Raw genomic sequence first — 23,501 nt, 5'->3', positions numbered from 1 at the left:
CTTTGTTTCACTACTTGGTGTCACGCAAGCTCTAAAAAGGAGGCTAATCCTAATTCTAGACAAGATGAGATCTAACCACTTCCAAGAAAAGCATTATTTGCATACGTTAGACCTTCACAAAAAGACAACCCTTTATACAACACAGCTTTGTTCGGTAAGATGAAATGCAGCTTCCGTAAAGGAAGAGGGGAGTTTTCGAGACCCTTTTCTGCGTTGATAGAGCCTATGCAATTTGTAAGCAGCTGCGTGGGTAATACTGCAAGCAATTGTCGCGTGACAAGATTGACAACTGATCATGGCAAATTGATGACTACGTTCGGAAGGCCACACGCAAGCAACGCAGCATATCCTTCAAGCTCTTCTGTGTTTGCGCAGCTTCAATGCTAAGCTGGCGGCTTTCTTGCAACAGCAACTAGTGAAGACTTTGAACAATTGGAATTGAGATGCCTTGGCTCGTTATTGGTTTTATGCTCTGTAACTCAGCAGAGGCGAAGGACTACAGTGCTGCCGTTGTATCTGGGAGCACAGAATGCGTTCTTCTCGTTACAGTGCTACCGCTTGTTTTGAGCCCGAATGATAAGATTATCCCTTACTTTGTGGGCACACTTGACTGTTGACAGGGACGCTCCAGCATCGTGAAGTGGTATCCTACTGGATGTCGTGATCTGAAAATTGGGAGCTCTTCTAGAGGATTCTGCTCTGACTATGGTCTCATAATATCGATGATAACACCACGTTTGCTAACCAAGTCAGAAAACCAAGGATTAGAGTGTAGAAACAGTATTGACCAATATGTTTCCATCCGACTATGGTGTCAACAGTTTGATGAGAGAACCAGGTCAACAAATTAGGGGGTTAGATTCTAGAAACTGTATTCATCAACCAAGCAAAAGGTCAAGATACATGTGCCACACAATACATCGTAATCTCGGCATGATATAAGCGCACTTGTGTTTCATTTGGCTTATGTACGACTTCACCCCACCACGTTACACTTCAAAGCTTTTTCAATGTTCCAACAATTCAATGCTATGTGGAAAAGGAAGGCATTGCATACATTCAAGACAGCTTTCCTGCTCGAGTATTTCAGACCATTGCTTCTCTTTAGACAGTGAGACATACGTTGAGATGCTCTGTCTGTGACATTTTTTCAACCAAATCATCTATTGAAATGTTTATTATGCAGTAGTGTTCAAGGTGGTTACGAAGATTGTAAAAATCTCTATTTAAAAGGTATCACACCATATGGTCCCAAAATTATACTAAAGGATGACAAACAGCATCATGACCAGCAATGGATAGCCTTACAACCAACATGTGAGCAAGAGTATGCCATCTGCTGGCCCTTTACAATACCGTGAAAAAGGATTGAAAAGAATTGAGCAACCACAAGCTGTGGATCAGTTTTTGTGCAGACTTTATTGTCGAGGCTGACCCTTCATATCTCATGCTTTGATATGAAAGCTCACTCTTGAGAAGTACCACAAACTTCAAGCATTAAAGTCGAGACTGCAGTCCTATGAAGCAAAAGAGGGATATATATATATATATATATATACACATTGCCAGTGGGGTTAAGAAGCTCTCCTTCCATGATCAGGTTCAAAGTTCTTCTCTACCAACATCTTTAATGAACTCGCCTTGCAAGCTTAGCTTGAAATGCACAGAACACTAATTGAAAATTTTCAATTCTAGCTGTTAAATTGCCAACCATGTTTTCATGCCTATAGCTACCATTTGCATACACAATTTCACCTTAGAAGCCTATTGAGCTCAACATCCATTTCAGCGAGGGAAGCTGTTATGTACTCATGCAACCCTTCCCATGCATCTCTTCCATCGAGTGATTGTTGGTCCAAGTTCTGTCCTCTATTCGCCCTCACCCTTCGACGTAGGGTGCCCAAGCACATGCTCAGAGACCAATTACTGTGATTTCTGCTGATATTTCTAGCATTGTTATTTGCCATGCCAGATGTTTTCTTTGTCCCTCCTAGGATGTCAGCCCTGCAACATGGGCAACAAGCATGCTTGTTCTCAATCCAAGGTGTAATGCAGGCACTATGGAACCGATGCTTGCAAGGAAGCAACAGCAGCTGATCCTTGGCCATAAATGTTTCTAAGCACACTGGGCATTCATTGTGATCATCTTCTGATTTACCCTTTCCCCACCGTGTACCGTTGGGCTTGTACACCACTTTGTGGCATTTTTTCAGCACAGACGAGACATCTATCAGATCTGGGGTTCTCAAGTGAAGTACTCCATTTCTTCGGGTAAGCCAGTCCCTGATTGTTGAGTTCATATCACTACTATCCATCCTGGAACATATCAGTAGCAAAGGCTGCTTTATAGAAGAACCAAGCCAGGAATTTAACAATATACATACAAGACATTATAGCACAAACACCTGGGGCTACCCCGTGCAGGAGAGCCTTCTATAAATTCATCAAGGAGATCCCAGATATCCATGTCTATTGCCTGTCAAACAAAGGTATCAAATTATGGAAGACATATTACTGATTTGTAGCTTCGCAGTTTCAACATTGTTATAGATAGTCAAAGGTGGAAAACTTTAAAAATGATTGTCAGAACATTAACATCGAACTACCTCAAGAGGCCCAGATGACACAACAGTGATTCTGCAGATTTATGCCAACTGTGAAAATAAAAAACACAGCTACCAGGATCCACTAAAAAGTTGAACCCCAATACCTCATGGACATTGCTTGAAAAACTAAGGCATGCAATGCTACACATTATAATATCTACAAAATAAAAGGCAACATTGAACATTAAAAGAATCAACAAGAGTGTAAGGATTAAGACACGATTGCATTCATGCGAATCTCCAGCAGATGATTGTTTACAATACACCAAGTTCAATATAATAAGAGGAGTTGCTAGTGTAGTCTTTGACAATCTTGATCTGCAGATGTAGTGCTATTTTCCTGCAAAGTTCCTTAGTATCAGCCTATTCAATATTGTGGTTCTATCCTCTTCTCTACATTCCAAAACATGTCTCGTTCTCAACCAATGCCCTGCTCTATATGCTCAATAAATTTCTTTATGTTACCTGCTATGATCTACTTTGGCTCCAGTCACACGATTTCTACTTTCACATTAGAATCAGAGTCATCCATTGTTATACGCATCCATTCAGTCCGATGGAAACAGAAGTGCAATGAAGGTAAGACAGGAAGCAGAGCAAAAAAATGCAATGAAAGCAGAGATGGAACAAAGGCCCAAGGCTAAGAGACCAGTGTGAAGGCCATATATAGGGTGGCCAACCTGTCATGCATGTGGGACAGAAATATGGCAAACCTGTCATGAATGATGGCACCATCTGCCACATGGTCAAAATGCCTAGAAGCTGACTAGTGTGGAGAATGCCCAATGCAGTGGATGCCTGATATGGAGCTAAACACCAAAACAAAACACCCCTCTCTCAGTGACATATTGGGGGAGGATACAAAATGAGCTAGGGATATGCGCACGTGCACACACAATGAAATGAGGGGCAATAACATGACCCCCCTCTGACCAATGAACACAGAATTCCAACTCCAACTCTGTAGGAGAGATCTCCAAGCCTACTGAAGGGTAAATTTTTGGTGAAGACATCTGCTGCAATGCACTCAAATATTTGGTGTGGATATCCATGAGATGATCCTATGAATACCTTTATCCCAAGATGATAATCAGAAATAGGGCCTCAAATCTAGAGCCGGGAAACCTGCATCATGTGAAAATGGAACAAGGGAAGATCCTCCAATATGGGGAAGTAAAAGAGATCTGAGAAACATGAGAATCCATCATAAAATTTTGCTGTACTACACACCCACAGCCCCTAAACAAGTGGACATCCACTTTCTTGTCGCTTTCAACCTGAGAAACAATCTTTTCTATTGTCTTTTGCAAGTTTCTTCATCGGACATCTATGGCAAACCAATACGACTAGGGGATCATGTGGATCAAGACCATGAAGACCATTGAAGTGTTGACTAAGACCATGAAGACCAGCATTCACAAAGCCGTGACCATGAGGATCAACATTCAAACTACCGAGCTTGACACAATGATTGTGATATAGATCAAAGGACAGGACCGTGACAAGGTTCCTTCCGGACCACCATCTTATCATTCTCTCCCTTCTCAATCTTTCGAGGCTACCAATCCCCAATTGGCTATCATGGCACCCCCTATGCAAGTGCTTGTCCTACCCACTTTTCCTGCATCCAAGCTGGATGGGATGAAGTACCCTCTATGGCCATGCAAAGTCCCAATGTATCTACGACTCCTTTGACCTTTGGGATTTTGTGATAGTTCCTATTCCCTGACCTAGCGTGGATCCCCATGTTGTAGCAATTGCAAACTCGACACCTTTATGGGATTGGTTCAATGCTAGAGACCACTCTTATTTTTTTTCAAAGTCGTGCAAATTTTGTGCTCGTGCATGTAAGACACATCCACATCGTTGCAAAGATCTCGAAGAGATTGGCATCTCGTTACTAGGTCCAAACTATAATGATATGCTAGCATTTGCATTGAGTAAACAAAGAATGTACGATGCTAGAGACCACTCTTTTTTTTTTTTCAAAGTTGTGCAAATTTTGTGCTCGTGCATGTAAGACACATCCACATCGTTGCAAAGATCTCGAAGAGATTGACATCTCTTTACTAGGTCCAAACTATAATGATATACTAGCATTTGCATTGAGTAAACAAAGAATGTACGAACATGCCTAAAACAGAATAATTCAAACAGTAATGCAACAAATGCAAAAACACAAACACAATACAGGAAGAAAGAGAACTCTAAAGTGAATGAATCAATGCTGTAAATGATGAAAATAGTGTACAAAATGCTCAAGGGCAAAGTGAAGGGAGTAATCAAAGAGCCAAGTCCATCAGAGAAGAATCTCGAGTACTATAGCCAACATTTGAGCATCGCCTTTTTCTCGAGTTGAAGCTACAATAGCTCTTTGTCGCAAACTCCCCCATAATTGAGGGATTACATCAACAAGATGGAGGAGATTCTAGATAAGCTTGTAAGCTGTATCCCTTAGTAAGGACATTCCTTTGGAAGACCTAGCCGTGACACTACTTTCACATCTTCCATCATTGACATTTGATGTGTTCTACACCAATCTTCTCACCTCTCATACATAGGACACTATCACTTGGGAGGAGCTAGTCCCATTGGTGCTTGAGCACGATATGCATCATGTGGAGAGAGATTCTGGCAAAGCCAATGCACACAATCATGCTTTTGTAGCACCATCTACGAGAGAGAGAAAGAGAGAGAGAGAGAGAGAGAGCTGAATTCACTCGTGCCTAGCTGAGGAAAGGAAGTTGATTGCGGCCACCTGCTGTTACGGTGATTTACTGCTGAGAAACTTCATTTATTGCAGCTGATGACAGCATTTTTCAGCCTTTGGTGATTAGCCAACAACTATAGAAGGGCATAAGGAGCTGGCAACAGCAGATTCCACCTTCCCAAGGGCTGGCGCCTGCTGGTTGGGGTCCTTGGGCTGCTGGTTATCAGACATTCACAACAGGGCAGCATTGAATTTCAGCCAAATTTGGCAATGAAACTCGAAATTCTCTCCTCAACTTTCTCTCTATTCTCTCAGCCAACTCACAACTTTCCTCGAGAGATCTTAACCCCATTCAATCCTACGAGGGTGGAATTGAAGAATTTCTGCTGTAAACCCTAACAACAAAAATTAGGGTTTACCAGTCACCTTGGGAAGTGCACTCAATAATTGGAGGCTTAGCACTTAAGAAACATTAACTCGGTGGTAATGGCTGGCATTGAAGTACAAATAGAGGGAGGCTTCAATGTAGATCCACCCTTTGCTCATCACGGATGAAGGTAAGCGTATTCCTTCCAACACTTCTTCTTGGGGTGCGAGGTCCTTCCATAACGAGGTGAAACTAGCATTCTTTCTTGGGAAGGGTGGTAATGACCTGATCAATAACCAATTACCGCAAGCAACAAATTCACATAAACTGACAATTTAAATGCTACCGATTAATCTTGGACAATGGGCACTTGGTTAGCCCCAAAAACTAGCACCCCTTGTGGTATTTCTTTAACTTGTACTAGCGTTCTACGCACATAGAACACTAGGCCGCTTCACTGCCTCGAAGCGGCAAGTGAAGTTGCAGCGCTATTGCACGGCAACTTCGCTCAACAATCCATCTCATATTTCTCTCTCCTCTTTTCTCTCTCTCTCTCTCTCTCTCTCTCTCTCTCAAATTCCCTGTCTAATTTTCTCTCTCTCTCTCTCTCCCCTTTTATTCTCCCCCTCTCTTCTCTCTTTTCCTTCTCTCTCCCTCTCCTCTTTTTTCCTTTTTTTCTTCTTCCTCTCTCTCTCTTCATTCTCTTTTTAAATTTTTTCTTCTCTCTCTCTCTCTCTATTTTTTATTCTCTTTTTAAATTTTATCTTCTCTCTCTATAATTCTCTCTACATGTTTTCTCTCTCTTTTTCTTCTTTCACTTTCTCCCCCCTCCCCTCAATCTCTCTTAAAGTATGTAAATTTTATCTTTTTCGTATGATTCTCTCTTTTTGTCCTCTCTCTCTCTCTCTCTCTCTCTCTCTCTCTCCCCTTTTTTTCTTCTCCCCTTTCTTTCAATTTTCATTTTTTTCTTCTCTCCCTCTCTCCCTTTTAAATTTTATCTTTTTCTTCTCTTCTCTCTCTTTTAAATTTTATCCTCTCTCTCTCTCTCTCTCTCTCTCTCTCTCTCTCTCTCTCAAAAAATATTTAAATTTTAAAAAGAATTCTCTTTTCTCTTTTTCCTCATCTCTCTTTCTCTTTTCCTCTTTCTTTTTCTTATTATTCTTCTCTCTCTCTCTCTCCCCCTCTCCTCTCCTTTCCTTCTCTCTCATCTTTTTTCTTTTTTTTAATTCTCTTTAAATTTTTTTCTTTTCTCTTTCTTTTAAATTTTATATTTCCTCTCTCTATAATTCTCTCTGTGTTCAAATTCTCTCTTCTTATTTTCTCTCTCTCATTTTCTTCTCTCTGTCTCTGTCTCCCCTCTCTCCTCTTTTCCTTCTTTCTCTCTCTCTCTCTCTCTAATTTTATATTTCCTCTCTATAATTCTCTCTCTGTTCTCCCTCTCTCTCCCTCCCTCCCTCTCCTCTTCTTTTTTTTCCTCTTTCTCTCTCTCTCTCCTTATTTTAATTAAACAAAACGTTTACATTAAAAAGTTTAATCTAACATAGAGAGAGAGAGAGAGAGAGAGAAAACCTAGGCCATACGCATGAGAGAGGGAAGAGGGGGAGATGAAAAATGTTTAATTAAAAAAAGACTATTCTCTTTCCTCTTTCTCCCCCTTCTCTCTCCGTCTTCTTTTTATCCTTCTTCTTCTTCTCTCTCTCTCTCTCTCTCTCTCTCTCTCTCTCTCTCTCTCTCTGTGTGTCTCTCTCCTCAAAGTGTGTGAAAAACTATGTTCGAAAAACTTTAAATTAAAAAAAGCTTTTAAAATGTTTAATTAAAGAAAAGTTTAATCTAATTGTGTGTGTGTGTGTGTGAGAGAGAGAGAGAGAGAGAGAACCTAGGCCCTACACATGAGAGAGAGGGGGGAGAGGAGGAAAGAATTTAATTAAAAAGGAGATGGGGAAAAGAAAAAGAGAGATTATAAGTGAGAGAGAGGGGAAGGGGTTTTAATTTAAAAAAAGGAAGTGAGTTGGGGAAGGCTTTATTGAAGAAAGGAAAGGGAAAGAGAAAATGAGATGTTGCACGTGAGAAAGAGAAGAGGGGAGAGAGTCTTGATTGAAAAAGGGAGGTTTGAAAAAGGGGGTAGGTTCGAGAAGCCCTCTGGAGGTTCGGGGCTTTCCGAACCTATAGCTAAAATAATATAGTAGTAAGATAGCAAGTGGATAAAGTCCACTGAGATTGCTCCAACTTGCTTAGCTTTCCAATGCCTCTTGCTGTCATAAAAGACCAGCAAGCCTTGAAACCAATTTGCCCTTGGTTGGATTGGCCTTCAATTTTGCTCCTTCGATGACAAATTGAGACCCAAATTCGATTATGACTAGTTGGTCGAGGAACTATCTTTTGTTGTCTCATCTTCTAAGAGGCCTTGGCTCACTGACAACCATACTTTAAGTCATATGATTGCTAGAGGAGATTGGCTCCAAGATCATCATTCACCAAAGGGTATATTCACAGTTGGCAACATTTCTTCAATGTCTATTTGTGATGTTGGCACCTTGCCTATATTGCATGATCGTCCATTGAGCTCCATTTCATTGGCCCCACATGTTTTGGACTTGGGCTTCCATCTCCTCTCAATTTATGGCCTTACCAAACTCAGAGCTGGATTTGTCTTCATTGAGCAAGCCGTCTTTGTTGAGGATTCTTCCACGAGCCATTCTTACAATAGCTTGGAGGGAGAAGGAGCTATACGAGCTCTATTCCCCTTCCATTGTGAAGGGACCTCCAAGGCAATTTTCCATTGTTGCACCCACAATTGTGCACCAGCTGTCATCACATCCCCCACCATCTCCTTTGGTTGCTTCCTTAAATCTCCCATTCCTTTCAAAGGGAGACAATGTTGAGCTAAAAATGCAATATATATTGATTTGCCATATTAAAGTCTCAAAACAAGCTTAATTAATTAAATTACAAACTCTCATTTAAAAAATGTGTTCCTACAAAGTATCTACGTTACATAAGCCAAATCCTAATTTGGAAGGACCCATCCCTCTATATAGTATAAATGCATAGACTACCCATCACTCAATCTCAATCTCATTTTGCAATTTACAAATGCCATCTCTCCATTTCCCAATGAATCATTATAGGACTTATATGATCCACCAATGCCACTATCTTGGACTTTGGTCCTCAAGCACTCCTTGTCTCCCTTGAGGATAGACTTGATGAGTCCGCGTCTCCATCAAGCACACAACCAGAAGCAATTAAGTCCACTTTCTGTAGAGATCCTTTGATCTAGTGAATCGTGGAGCCTTTCAGTGGTTCAGATGTCGACACACTAACTATAGACCTATCACACCTCCTATCTATATATTTGTTGATTCTTACAATGCACACTCTAGTCTAGCTTCACTATTCCGTTGCACATTTTTACTCCTACTTTTCTACATCTTTAGTGTACCTATCTTTTGGTAGTGGGACCATTTCACAACCCACACATTGCACTCACAAGCACTTTTCATTGAAGTTGAGATATACATGTTTTATGATCTTGTGTGGCATTTTTGCTCCGAACTTGTCTTATGCAAGTTGATACTAACCCTTATGAGATCTACTGATTAATCAGAGTGAAGACTTGGATTGTTTGACACTCTTGGATTGCCCTTCTTGATGGGGCTATACACTCTAAACCAACAAGGAGTCTTTTCCTCCCAAAACCGAGGTCTTGCCTTCCTTGAGGCGACCTTGGAGACCATTCATTTCACGGGTTTTCAACTCAACATACAGCTCACTATTCTTCCTTGGATGCTTCTCTCTTCCCCCATTGACTTTAACATCTCAAAAAAAGAGGGGGTACTTACTTCTCCTTCAACCATCTAATAATGAGAGGAGGTAATCTTTTACTCTTAGTGTCTACAAGATTTTGATTACTTTAGAAACATTATTTTTGTACTTTGTATCATTATTTATATCATCAAGATAAATAATTCCCCTACAAGGACATTGTCCAAGTAGCACCGTTGCATAGCATATTGCATGAGCATGATGATTTGCATTGCCCTTTGAATTACCCCATGCATTGGCATTTTGATCTTGTAAGCATGCATCTATGCATATTTATCCCTTTTTAGTCAAAGAGTAGTCGACTCTGCATCCACCATATTCGTAGTAGCTCACATGGTAATCTCCTGAAACAATCTTCTCTTTCCTTCATCTTTTTTGCTTCACCACATATCCCCATAGTTTCCTTTTATCACCAACACCCAGTTGTTGGTCAGGATAGCTTGTTTGTTTTATAATGTGTTTAGTCTAACCATCCCTTTTATTTTCTCCTAGGGACATAGGTCACTCACTAGGACAAACACTGATTTAAAACCTACACTTATACTAAATGAACTCAAAGGTTCAAAACCTTCACAAAAAGAAAAGCAGAAGTCCAATGTGGTTCTATCCGCCTTAGTAGGTGAAACCAACCTTCCTCCTCGGATAGGGTGGAAAAATAACTTGATTAAGCACTATTTACAACAATTAACAAATTCAAAAAATTGAAGTACACACTTTACCATACAATCTTGGACATTGGACACCCTGTTGGCCCCAAAATTGGCACCCCTTTCAATATTTATCTAACTTAATTGAAGAAGAAGTTTATGTACAATGGGATTCTCCCAACCCCTTTCGGTATTCCAATTTGCTGTCCAAAATGACCAGCAAGTCTTCATCTGATTTGCCCCTTGATTCAAGAAGTCAATTGACCTTCACCCGCTTAGATGGAGATGGAAAATGCCCCAAATTCATTGATTTGTTGGTCCCTTCACTTGAATTTGACGAAAAACAACTTCAGCCCCATTGAATCCAAGTCTTGGAGCTTTCAACAACAACAACAACACAGTGGAAAAATAACTTGATTAAGCACTATTTACAACAATTAACAAATTCAAAAAATTGAAGTACACACTTTACCATACAATCTTGGACATTGGACACCCTGTTGACCCCAAAATTGGCACCCCTTTCAATATTTATCTAACTTAATTGAAGAAGAAGTTTATGTACAATGGGATTCTCCCAACCCCTTTCGGTATTCCAATTTGCTGTCCAAAATGACCAGCAAGTCTTCATCTGATTTGCCCCTTGATTCAAAAAGTCAATTGACCTTCACCCGCTTAGATGGAGATGGAAAATGCCCCAAATTCATTGATTTGTTGATCCCTTCACTTGAATTTGACTAAAAACAACTTCAGCCCCATTGAATCCAAGTCTTGGAGCTTTCAACAACAACAACAACACACACACACACACACACACCACAACAACAAAAAAAAAACAAAAAACAAAAAAACAAAAAAATATGCTTCCCGAGGTTGTTGCTAAACCCTTATTTCTACTGTAGATTAGGGTTTACAGCAAAGATATCTAAAATTGGAGTTTACAACCAAGCCTTTTACCCAGTAGTGAGACGATAGTGAGGAGTTATCGAATACGCCATAACTTGTAAAGAAATAATAGGGACCAAGTGGCAAAGAATGGTGGCTCGATGATGAAAAAAAAAGTTGTTGCATTAAAAAAAGGCTCGGTAATCCTTGAAGAGACTCCTCAAGATTGTGGGAATCTCCCTCTTGACACAAAGGGCTAGCGAATCCACAGTCACATCACCAATATTATTTATAAGAAATGCTTGACTACAAAATACAAACACAATCATACGACAATCGTACAAACTAATTTTAAAAAACAGTTAGGGTTAGGGTAACATAGAGACAATGAACACAAAAGATGAATAAATTTGAATAATATATGAATACAATGCTTAATGCAACAAACACACTTTGTAAAGGTGAAATACTGATCCTCGAACTTGTGTCCCTAGGACAAACGCATAGAGTATGAGTAAAAGAGTGTTTTGTACTTTGACCGATCACAAAATGCAGCATGCAACCTCCAAGGATGTTTGGTAGAAGCAAATGCAACCTTGATAATGGCTCGGTTAGTGCCAAAAACAAGCAATTGGAAGTAAAAGACGTTCACATATTTGCATACCCCAAAACTGAAGTCCCTTTCAGTATTTATTTAACTTAATTAAAAAAGAAGTTGATGTACAATGGGATTCTCCCAATCCCTTTCGGTATTCCAACTTCCCTTGCTGTCCAAAATGACCAACAAGTCTTCATCTGAATTGCCCCATGATTCAAGAAGTCAATTGGCCTTCACCTGCTTTGATGGAGATGGAAAATGCCCCAAATTCATTGATTTATTGGTCCCTCCACTTGAATTTGACTAAAAACAACTTCAGCCTTGTTGGAGCCTTTTTTGGCACGCTTCCCGAGGTTGTTGCTAAACCCTTATTTATGCTACAGTTTAGGGTTTACAACAAAGAAATCTAAAATTAGAGTCTACAGCCAAGCCTTTTACCCAATAGTGAGACAATAATGAAGAGTTAAAAGGATGATGGCTCAATGATAAAGAAAACAGACTATTGCATGAAAGAAAGGCTCAAAGATGATTGCAATCCTTGAAGAGACTCCTCAAGATTGTGGGAATCTCCCTCTTGACACAAAGGACTAGGAAATCTACATTCGCATCACCGATATTATTTGTAAAGAAATGCTTGACTTGACTACAAACACAATCATACAACAATCGTACAAACTAATTTAAAAAAACGATTAGGGTTAGGATAATATAGAGACAATGAACATAGAAGATGAATAAATTTAAATAATGTATGAATATGATGCTCAATGCAGCAAACACACTTTGCAAAGGTGAAATACTGACCCTCGAACTCGTGTCTCTAGACCAAGGCATAGAGTATGAGTAGAAGACTATTTTGTACTTTGACGGATCACGAAATGCAGTAGGCAATCTCCAAGGATGTTTGGTAGCACCAAATGCAACCTTGATAATGGCTCGGTTAGTGCCAAAAACAAGTAATTGGAAGTAGAGGGCATTCACATATTTGCATATCCAATTAGTCAAATCCAAGTGGAGGGACCAGCAAATCAATGAATTTGGGACATTTTCCATCTTATCAAAGCAAGTGATGTCAGAGTGCAGCGGTGCGGAAGCGTAGGACTGAGAGAGAGAGAACGCAAAGAAAGAAGGGAGAGAAAGAGACAGTGGACGATGAAGATCTGTTGTATAAAGAATGCTGAATACAAAGATATACACGGGCGCAGTGCGCTGGACTGCGTGTCTCCACCTCGACGATGCGACCTGCTGTCCACCTCGAAGTCTGCTGCAGTCTGCACTGTCTGCTGTCTGAAATCTGTGAATAGAGACAGAAACTGCGCGTCACTGGTCTGTAATCTGCGTCAGAGAAGTGTGTATGCAGACTGCTGAAAGTGTCGACTATAAATAGTCGAAATCTGCCAGGAAATAAGTCGGCTGCATTAAATGCACCGCCTGTGGTCCACGTCACCAGCCCAATCCGAGTCGCTCCAACCTGCAAGTACAAGATCTGACCCATCTGTCCCTGCGGGGTAATGAATCCCTAAATCAGACGTCCCCCTCAGATATCGAAGTATCCTCTGAGCAGCCTGCCAATGCACCGTCTTAGGTTCACTGATGAACCCTGCCAAGAGCCCAACAGCAAAACATAGATCAACCCTCGTGTTGAGAAGCCAAATCAAAGACCCAATCAACTGTCGATAGCGGGACGCATCCGCCAAAGGAGAAGCTGAATGGGAAGTGGCCTTCCAGTTCGGATCCATAGGAGTAGAGAGGGCCCGACAGTCTTCCATCTCAAAAGACACCAAGAGCTCCTGTACATATCTCTGTTGGGAGAGAAAGATCCCCCTCTGAGACTGATAAATCTCATGGCCTAAAAAGAAATGGAGTAGACCCAAATCCGTCATCCCGAACGTCCGATGTAACGCTGACTTTGTCTCCTGGACCTGCTGTGCAGCATCACCTGTGACAATCAAATCATCAACATATAGTACAAACAGCACACAACCATCCTCGGAAGTGTGTACATACAGCTGCGGATCGGCCTTGGACCGCCGATATCCCAACTGAGACTGGAGGAACGAATCAATCTTCTCGTTCCAAGCTCGCGGGGCCTGCTTGAGGCCATACAAGGCCTTCTTCAACCTGTAGACTTTTCCATCTGAAGAACCAAAGCCAGGAGGCTGCTCAACATAGATCTCCTCCTTCAAATCACCATTCACGAAGGCCGACTTCACATCCAACTAATAAACAGGCCATCTCCTATGGCCAGCCAAAGCAAGAACAGCTCTAATGGTTGCCATGCGAGCTGTGGGGGCAAAAGTGTCATGACAGTCAATCCCTGGGCACTGGGCAAAACCTTTAGCAACAAGGCGAGCCTTGTGCTTATCCAAAGTACCATCACTGAGATATTTGGTCTTGAAGACCCACTTGACTCCAATCACCTTCTTCTTCGGGGGGCGAGGCACGAGTGACCAAGTGCCATTCCTCTCAATAGCCTCCAACTCAGCTTCCATAGCTTTCTTCCATGGGGCGGACTGTAAAGCCTCCTTCACGGAGGTGGGCTCTTGATCCTGCATAACACGGGACATCAAACAATAGTTGGAGCAAACAAGCTCCGAAGAATGCGCCTGGTGCCTCCGTGACCGCCGCGGACCATCCTGCGGTCCCCACTCCTCAAGAACCCCCTTGATCCCTGAATCACGGAGTGTGTCACGGGCCCAGCGAGGAGGAGGCCGAACCTCCCCTCGTCGTTCTCCACCAACAGAAGACTCTGGAATATCCACCGGTGGTAACTCCTCAGAGGGGTCCGATGGAACAGTAGACTCTGTGTCAGAAACAGAATCATAATCAAAAGGCACGGGCTCCAGTGGAACTGTAGAATGAGCCCAACTCTCCCCTGGATCTCCAAGAACGGGATGCTCCTCACCCGTTGAAGTAGCCGGAACCTCCACAAACCGCACATCACGGCTAGTGTATACATCCCGCTTGACGGGATCATACAGTCGGTAGCCTTGGGACTGGGAGCTGTAGCCAACAAATACCTGTTTTCGAGAAGCCGCTTCAAATTTATCACGGTGAGCCTTGGGAATGTGAACATAGGCATCACACCCAAAGACCCGAAAGTAAGAAACATCTGGCTTCGTCCCAAAATAAGCCTCAAATGGAGTCATCCCTTCCACGGCCGAAGTAGGGGATCGATTAAGGATGTGGACTGCAGTAGCCACAGCCTCGGCCCACAGAACCTAAGGGGTCTGTCGGTGCTCCATCATGGTACGTGCCATCTCGATCACACTGCGGTTCTTCAGTTCAAGAATACCATTTTCTTGAGGAGTATTGGTATTGGCAAACTCCTGGTGAATTCCTCTATCTGCACAAAACCGAGCAAACTCATTAGACACAAATTCACCTCCCTTGTCGGATCGCAAGGTCTTCAACTTCCGGCCTGATCGGTTCTCCTCAAAGAGAAGCCAATCCTTGAAGTGCGAGAAAGCTTCTGACTTTAGTGCCAAAAAGTAGGCCCATGTCATCCTGCTATAGTCATCCACGATCAGCATGAAGTACGAGCTCCCACACAGGGACTCATTCCTCATAGGGCCACATAGATCCGTAGATACGAGCTCCAGCGATGAAGTAGACCGCCGCAAAGCTGTGTGGGGAATGGCATCCCTATGCTGCTTCCCCCGTATGCAGGAGACACATGGCTGCTGGCTCACCACTATATCCGGCAACCCTCGAACAAGCTGTCCACGTGATGCCCTCCGAAGATAGTCATAGTTCAGGTGACCAAACCTAGCATGACATAACTCTGACTGTGACTGTGAGGCAAGAAGAAGAGTAGAGAGAGCGGTGGAAGACTTCAGTTTGTAAATGCCGTTCTCCTCATATCCAGATGATAGAACCTTCCTCGATTCACGATCAAGGACTCGCACTGTAGTACTATCAAACTCCACCAGAAGACCAAGGGAGCAAATCTTATGAACTGAAAGGAGATGGTACCCTAGTCCTGGTACATGCAAAACCTCTAAGGTATGGGTACCACCTCGTCCATCCAGAATAAGCTGCATCTTACCCCGACCTGCAACAGAAACTGAAGAGCTGTCGCCAATGAGAATCTGCCCACGCGAGGGTCGCAGCTGGGCAACACCATCTCATGAAGGAGTCATGTGCCGTGAGGCACCACTATCAACAATCCACTCTCGAGCCTGGGGGGCCGTCATCGCAGCATCAGAAGCATTCGGTAAAGCGTCCTCAATGACAACTAGATGTAGAAATGCAGCTGATGAGGGTGCAACCACTGCTCCAGAATCCTTGGTTTCCTTCTTCTTGGTGTCCTTTGTGTCTTTGTCAGGGCAATCCTTCTTCCAATGGCCAGTCTTTCCACAAATATGGCATGTGGAGTCTTTGTCCTTGTCCTTCTCCTTGTCCTTCTTGGACTTGTTATCCCCATTCTTCTTCTTTTGGTCCTTCCCCTTCTTCTGAGAGGCTTGACCTGTCAGCGCCTCCGTCTTGGAAGCATTCTGTCCCTTTAACTGTTCCTCTTGGTCCAAGACCATAGGAACCAACTCTTCCCACCGAAGAGTAGACTCTCGCCCAGAAGCAATGAGGGCAGAGTAAAATGTACCGAATCGTGGCGGCAACTGGGACAGTAGTGTGATCGCCATGTCTTCGGAGGAAATCGGCTTCCCCACATTCTAAACCTGCATCTGTAGCTGCCTTAGCTTATTAATGTGTTCCCTTAGCGAAGAAGACTTATTGACGGACAAGATCCGCATCTGTACCTCCAAAGAAACCCTCTTCATTAGGGTCATCCGATTGTACATCTGATCAAGCTCCAGCTATATCTCCCAAGCCACCGTCAAGTGCTCGATGTGAGCAATCACGGCTGTAGTGCATGATAGAAAGAGAAAGGATCGAATCCTCGCATTCAGTTTGTCCCAATGAGACTGGGCCTTGGCCAACTCCGCACGAGCATCGGAAGAGAGTTTGGACTTATCTCTTACCGAGGGCCGGTCAATCTCCTCCTGTACCAACTCCGCCAAATCATAGGACTCAAGAATGGCCAACATCATGACGCGCCAAATGCGGTAGTTGTCGCCGTCGAGCTTCTGATCTGTAGGAAGAGCCGGTAAGACAGGCACCTTCCGGTCCATAATCGCCTGGAACTCCAAGTCAATCTCTGTAGACATCTTCACCTGCAATGCCTTCACAAACGCAAAAGCAGCCCCCTCTGACTGGGAAAACTCAGCCTGCTAAGGCTCTTCCGCGTCCTGAACCTTCTTCACCCGCACTTGTAGGCTGAAAACTCAAACTTCCTCCGCGTCAAACAGCAGTAAACAGCAACAAATCCACCACCTGTACTCCTTTCCTATGCGCCCACACTCGTTTCAGCCTTGTTCCAAGGCGTAGCCCTCCTGTCTGCCCTTAAACGCAAAAAACGCAAATTTGTGTCGCGATGGAAACTCCTCTTCAGGTTGATTCTACGCTCAGTCAACCCTCAAACGCTGCTCTGATACCATGTCAGAGTGCAGCGGTGCGGAAGCGTAGGACTGAGAGAGAGAGAACGCAGAGAGAGAAGGGAGAGAAAGAGACAGTGGACGATGAAGATCTGCTGTATAAAGAATGCTGAATACAAAGATATACACGGGCGCAGTGCGCTGGACTGCGTGTCTCCACCTCGACGATGCGACCTGCTGTCCACCTCGAAGTCTGCTGCAGTCTGCACTGTCTCCTATCTGAAATCTGTGAACAGAGACAGAAACTGCGCGTCACCGGTCTGTAATCTGCGTCAGAGAAGTGTGTATGCAGACTGCTGAAAGTGTCGACTATAAATAGTCGAAATCTGCCAGGAAATAGGGCGCCAGAAATAGGGCGCAGCCAGGAAATAAGTCGGCTGCATTAAATGCAGCCAACTGGGCTGCATGCAGTACTGCACAGTCCGACTGTGCAGCTGCCCTGTTGGTCCGATTGTGCAGCTGCCCTCCAAACAGGCTATGATCTCTAACAAGTGAAGGCCAATTGACTGCCCGAATCAAGGGACAAATCAGATTGAAGCCTTGCTGGTCATTTTGGACAGCAAGGGAAGTTGGAATATTGAAAGGGATTGAGAGAATCCCACTGTACATCAACTTCTTCTTCAATTAAGTTAAATAAATACTGAAAGGGACGCTAGTTTTGGGGCCAATAAGGTGTCCAATGTCCAAGATTATATGGTAAAGTGTACATTTCAGTTTTGTGAATTTGTTAATTGTTGTAAGTAGTGCTTAATCAGGTTATTTACCACCCCATCCGAGAAGGAAAGCTGGTTTTAGTAGGCCATTGAACAACCGATATACACCCTTTATCTAATGCCTTGGTCTCTCTAGGGTAATCACTTAGGCCTCTTGGTAGCTAACATACACCCTTTGTCCCATGCCCTAGTTACTTTGGGATTGGAAGCCTTGGGAAAAAAATATATATATAGGCTTGGGCTAGTACAATCCCTTTCTAGTTCCAATTTTAAGCTTGAGGAGGGATGTTGAGCTAAAAATGTATTATATGCTAATTAGCCATATCAAACAAACCCAAAACAAGCTTAATTAATTACCAAAACAAGCTTAATTAATTACATTACCAAACTTTCCTTAAAAGAAGCGCGTTCCTAGAGAAAGTTGTGTCCCGTAAGTCAAATCCTAATTTGGAAGGACCCATCCATCCATAAATAAATAGGCTGCCTGCCACTCAATCTCAATCTCATTTTTGCAATTTGCAAATGCCATCTCTCTATTGTCCACACCCCATTCGCAGAGGGTGTCTCAGTTCGAGTTGCTGCCCACTAATGTCCATCATTAGGCACTTGCTATCCAACCTCCTACTACTATCCGTGACTATTTTCAGCTTGTCTACAATTGTTGATTAGTTGGTGATGCTATCTATTGCTGCTAACATGCGTTTACTATTGTAGGACCTTTTGTTGCTGCTGTTTTTGACTGATCTATTGTCACCAGCTTGCCACATGGCACCAATTGTTGTGTTTTCAGTTTCCAACCTGCCATGTCATCATACAACTTGTGTTTGCTGCCTTCTACTCCCAACGACTTGTTTTTGGCACTAACCGAGCCATTATCAAGGCTACATTTGCTGTTACCAAACATCCTTGGAGGTTGCCTGCTGCATTTCGCGATTCGTCAAAGTACAGAACACTCTTCTACTCATACTCTATGCCTTCATCCTAGAGAGACAAGTTCGAGGATCGGTATTTCACCTTTGCAAAGTGTGTTTGCTGCATTGAGATGAGCATCATATTAATACATTATTCAAATTTATTCATCTTCTATGTTCATTGTCTCTATGTTACCCTAACCCTAACTGTTTTTATTTATTAGTTTGTACGATTGTCGTATGATTGTGTTTGTATTCTGTAGTCAAGCATTTCTTTACAGATAATATCGGTGATGTGACTATTGATTCCCTAGCTCTTTGTGTCAAGAGGGAGATTTCCACAATCTTAAGGAGCCTCTTCAAGGATTGCAATCATCTCCAAGCCTTTCTTTCATGCAACAACCAGTTTTCTTTATCATCGAGCCACCATCCTCTGCCACTAAACACTTGGTTCCTATTGTTTCTTTGCAAGTTATGACGCCTTCGATAACTCCTCACTATCATCTCACTACTGGGTAAAAGGCTTGGCTCATCTATCCCCAACTAGAGTTTTTTAGAGTGATCCGTTCGAGGCTTCTTTGTTTCCATTGGCTTATGGGACCTCCCATTTCATCAAGCTTTTATCTAGAGAGGGGATCTTGCTCCTTGGTTGGCATTCTTCATCAACAAACTTCATTAACATTGGCACTCTTCTTGTCACTCTTAGATCCACATCTTAAGCCCTTCACCACATCCATGATTTGAGAGGAGGTGTTAGCGAACATGTGTGCCTTATATAGACATCTCCTACCTACGAGGGGTTGGGACGCCTTGGGGTAATTATGGGCTTGAGCTATCTTGACAGACCCTTCCTAGTTCCAATTGAGAGGGATTGTTGAGCTTTAAATACATTATAAGCAATTTGGCTCTTTATTGCAGCCCCAAAACTCTACCAAACTTACATTAAACTAACTGCTTTCCCAGAGTCCCTGTCCCATAAGCCAAACTCTAATTTGGGAGAATCCACTCATCTATAGAAATACAAGCAACAAACTGCCCACCACTCAGCCCCATCCTTGTTTTGTAGATTGTTGGCATTGTCCTCTGCTATCCACATCCCTTCTTGACAAATATCTCAGTTTCCCGTCCACCCACTGGTGCTTGCATCTAGCCCTCCTCCATTAGCTAGCAGTTGTTTTCTATCTTCTAGGTGTATGTTTATTATTGATCTACAGCCATTAGACAATAGTTTCCCGCCATTGTCCACTGCCTTGGAGTCACTAGACTGCTGCATTAACTACTAACCAAACATTTGCAACCTGCGTTTACTGCTGACCAGGCATATGCAGCCTGCATTTTCAGTCCAACAGCTATTGCCAGCCTACCACGTCATCATTACTGCTGCATTTTTCTGTCTATAGCGATCGCTTGCATCCTGCTGCATTTTTCTGTCTGTAGCAATCGCTTGCATCCTATTGACAATTTCCAGATTGCTGCCTACTATCCAGGCTGTCCCAAACCTGTCTGTCATTGTTCCAGACTCTCCAGATCTGCATTTACTACCATTGTACATTTTCAGAGGCCTTTTGCTATGTTTTAGGAGCCATACAAAGGACGACACACTATTTGCCCCGATCCTAGAGACATGGGAGTTCGAGGTTTTATATTCACCCTGCATAGTGTCTTTACTGCATAAGCATTGTATTTATTCTTTATTCTTTATTCTTTATTCATCTTCAATGTTCATTGTCTTTGAGTTACCCTAACCCTACCAATATCTTTTATCAATCAATGCTTTGTCGTACGATTGTGTTTGTTATCTATAGACAAGCATTTCTTTATAGCAATAACGACAACATGCTCAATTCTAAAAAAATGTGTTGGTCATTTTGTATGTGTATTCGATCTTAATTGTGTGCAATCAAGATCGCTTGCAATGTTTTAAGAGGACATATGTCACCAGAATGAGAAATGGGCTTAATGATTCAACTAAAATGAACTCTAATTCTCATATCCCTAGTTCTTGACACCATAGTTTTTCCTTACAACAATCATACCTCATACGCAAAAGGGTATGAAAGTATGATTGCAGTCCGATTCAGGCCCTAGGGCTGAATCATACGTTGCCCTAATTTCAATGTTAAAAACCAGTAAAAATGTATCTAGAGTAATTAAGATAATAAGCTAAATAAAAAATTAGAATTTCACTATTTCATTAACTTTACATTCTACAAAATAGTCACTACCAATATGGCATTCAATGATCAAGACACAACACAAAGTACATGCTTATATGTTTATTATGCAAAAATGTATGTATTGTCTATTTTCCAAATTGACATTCTTCACAAACTTTCTACATATTTATCACTTTAAACTTCACCTGACTATATATTCTTTAGACATCACATATTTACATAGTATAATTATACAAAGCTATACCTCATGCACCATGTGCAAACATAGCAACTTTAACCTTAGACACACCTATCTTCGGGTTGTCCATATGCTAAACTTTTGTAATCAATTTATATCTATTCTTATAATCTTCTACAAAACAACCATCTTGATTGAACGTTACTTCCAATCCTTACTCAACCATTTGCCCAACAAAAACCAAAATCTCTATAATATTAAGCACACCGACCAATACTTAACTTTTTCATCTTGCATAGATAATAAAACACTTCCAACATGAGCAATCAAATACTCTATATTATCATTTATTTTCACAAAACCAAGCATTTCAGAATCTTTTATCCCCCCTAAACCTCTCTTCATGACACCTCATATGATTAGAGACACCTAAATCCACTTATAACACATAACCCCTCATTATCAACTTGATTCTACTACACACATAATTGTTATGCTACTTGTTTTCATTTTTATTATTTCCACCTCTTTTCTTTTCACAATAATCATATGAAATATAACCTTTCTCACCACAATTGTATCGTAATCTATATTTTATCTACCATGTTCTCTAAGGCCTCTCCTACCTCGAGATTGGCCTCTACCATTTGTATATGACAACTCTTACATGTCAAGACAACACCTAATTTTGCCCATGATGGCCACCACCTCAACCTCCACCACCACGACCTCTACCTCTATCTATGTTAGAATAGAGTACCTATTTTGAATTGTTCTTTTTTTGTAACAAAGATGCAACAAGATCCAAGTTCTTCTCTTCCAATATTGTTATAGATTTCAAATCTACAAAATCAAGGATCATATCCCTTGTATTTGTTGTTTTCTAGCTAGGCATTTCTTTTGATTAGGTTTTCTTTACTCCACTTGGAAAACATGGCAGTTTCATCTTTTTCTCCTCGGCTCACGTTGGCCTCTTGTAGAGGGGGCACACACACACACTCTCTCTCTCTCTCTCTCTCTCTCTCTCTCTCTCTCGTTTGTGTGTGTATCGACTGTGCCAGTCTATATGATCATCCATGGTAAGACGATTATTAACAAGGTCATCAAGGCAAGACCTCTTTCGAGAAGAAAATTACAAATTTTGCAGGCACCGTCATCATCTGAATTCTGAAATCCAACTAAAAACCCACCCCAAACGCCAACCTTTAAAATTTTTATTTCAAGAAAAACCGAAAAGGTGTATCTGCAGAGAGACAGTACCCGGGACTCAAGCCTATGTCGATGTCTGAGGCGCGACCAGAGGGACGGACGATCTTCCGACGACGCCATGGCCATACCTTATATAGAAAGGGTAGCAGTAATCTGCCGGGATTCGATAACGAAAGGAGCAGCGAGCGAGCGCGCGCGCGAGAGAGAGAGAGGGAGGCGGAGGGGGGGGGCGGACGTTGACGCATTCGATCGTAAGAAGGCTGCTATAGCACGTCGAGCATTTCGCCTCGGATTTTAAACCCAAAGCCCCCTTTTCAAATTTAAATGCGCCGGTCGCCCATGTTTTTATGTGCGTCTGTGGTGGCCATTGGATTCCTTACCCCTCTCCCCAAAGACCCAAAATACATTTTCTTTTGGGCTGCCCCAGGCCTGCATTGCATGGGGTATCACACACAATCAAGGCCTACATTTGACACGGTACCCTAGTATTTCATGTGACACCTAAAGCCTTTTGAAACACGTTCCACTTAATTTGATTGCATCTCAAACTATTTAGAAATTCAAATATGTTGCACACAAGACCAACGAACTAGGCTCACACGTGCATCAAGGTTTAGATAATTTGATTCTATTCAATCGTTGGTCGAAGTTCTTGTTGATGCTTACTTTGGTAGAGTCCGGTCTACTTTCCATTGCTTGAAAATAGCTATTGAATAGAAAATGGATTTTTTAAAGCGAACAAGCAGTATGAAAAGCACTCACAATTATATGAAGGTAAGCTCATAGTGGTGAACAACGCTCACAAGTTTCGAAAGCTAATTAGATTTGGCTAGAAATTTATCATCTAGCCTAACACATCGTGTTGATGAAAAGAGTACATTGCAAAACATAAAACCAAAAACCACAAAGTTGATTGGTCTAATTCTAAGATGCAATGGCTTTGATACTTTACTGTTTTTTAAGTTAATAATTAATATATATAAGTTCATCAAAGCATAGCAATAACCAATGTTTGTGAAAAACCAAGGTTTAATGTAAAATGAATGGCAAAATTTTTGAAGAACCCTCCAAATTTTAAGAATGGATGTTTAAAATCTTAAACTTTTCAAATTTATTATTTATAAAAATGGTAAACATATTCAATTTGATTCAAAAATCCCTCCAAATTTTTTTGTTAAAATTT

The 23,501-nt window shown here is 41.9% G+C and overlaps 1 protein-coding gene across 1 annotated transcript; it reads right to left on the bottom strand.

The window, feature by feature from the left end:
• Positions 1 to 1,522: 1,522 nt before the first annotated feature.
• Positions 1,523 to 22,583, bottom strand: LOC148020346 (uncharacterized). Its single transcript, XM_087700653.1, has 3 exons — positions 22,370 to 22,583; positions 2,406 to 2,476; positions 1,523 to 2,316 (listed from the first exon to the last, which is right to left on the bottom strand). Exons 1-3 carry the CDS (start codon positions 22,442 to 22,444, stop codon positions 1,752 to 1,754), a joined length of 711 nt encoding a protein of 236 aa, XP_087556779.1. The 5' UTR covers positions 22,445 to 22,583; the 3' UTR covers positions 1,523 to 1,751.
• Between the last annotated feature and the right edge of the window lie 918 nt (positions 22,584 to 23,501).

The sequence above is a fragment of the Lygodium microphyllum genome, chromosome 19 (genome assembly GCF_053477565.2).
Source record: "Lygodium microphyllum isolate KBCC chromosome 19, Lygodium_microphyllum_v1.1.10, whole genome shotgun sequence".
Lineage (NCBI taxonomy): Eukaryota > Viridiplantae > Streptophyta > Polypodiopsida > Schizaeales > Lygodiaceae > Lygodium > Lygodium microphyllum.
The sequence above is the reverse complement of the archived record's forward strand: the minus strand, read 5'-3'. Positions and strand labels throughout refer to the sequence as shown.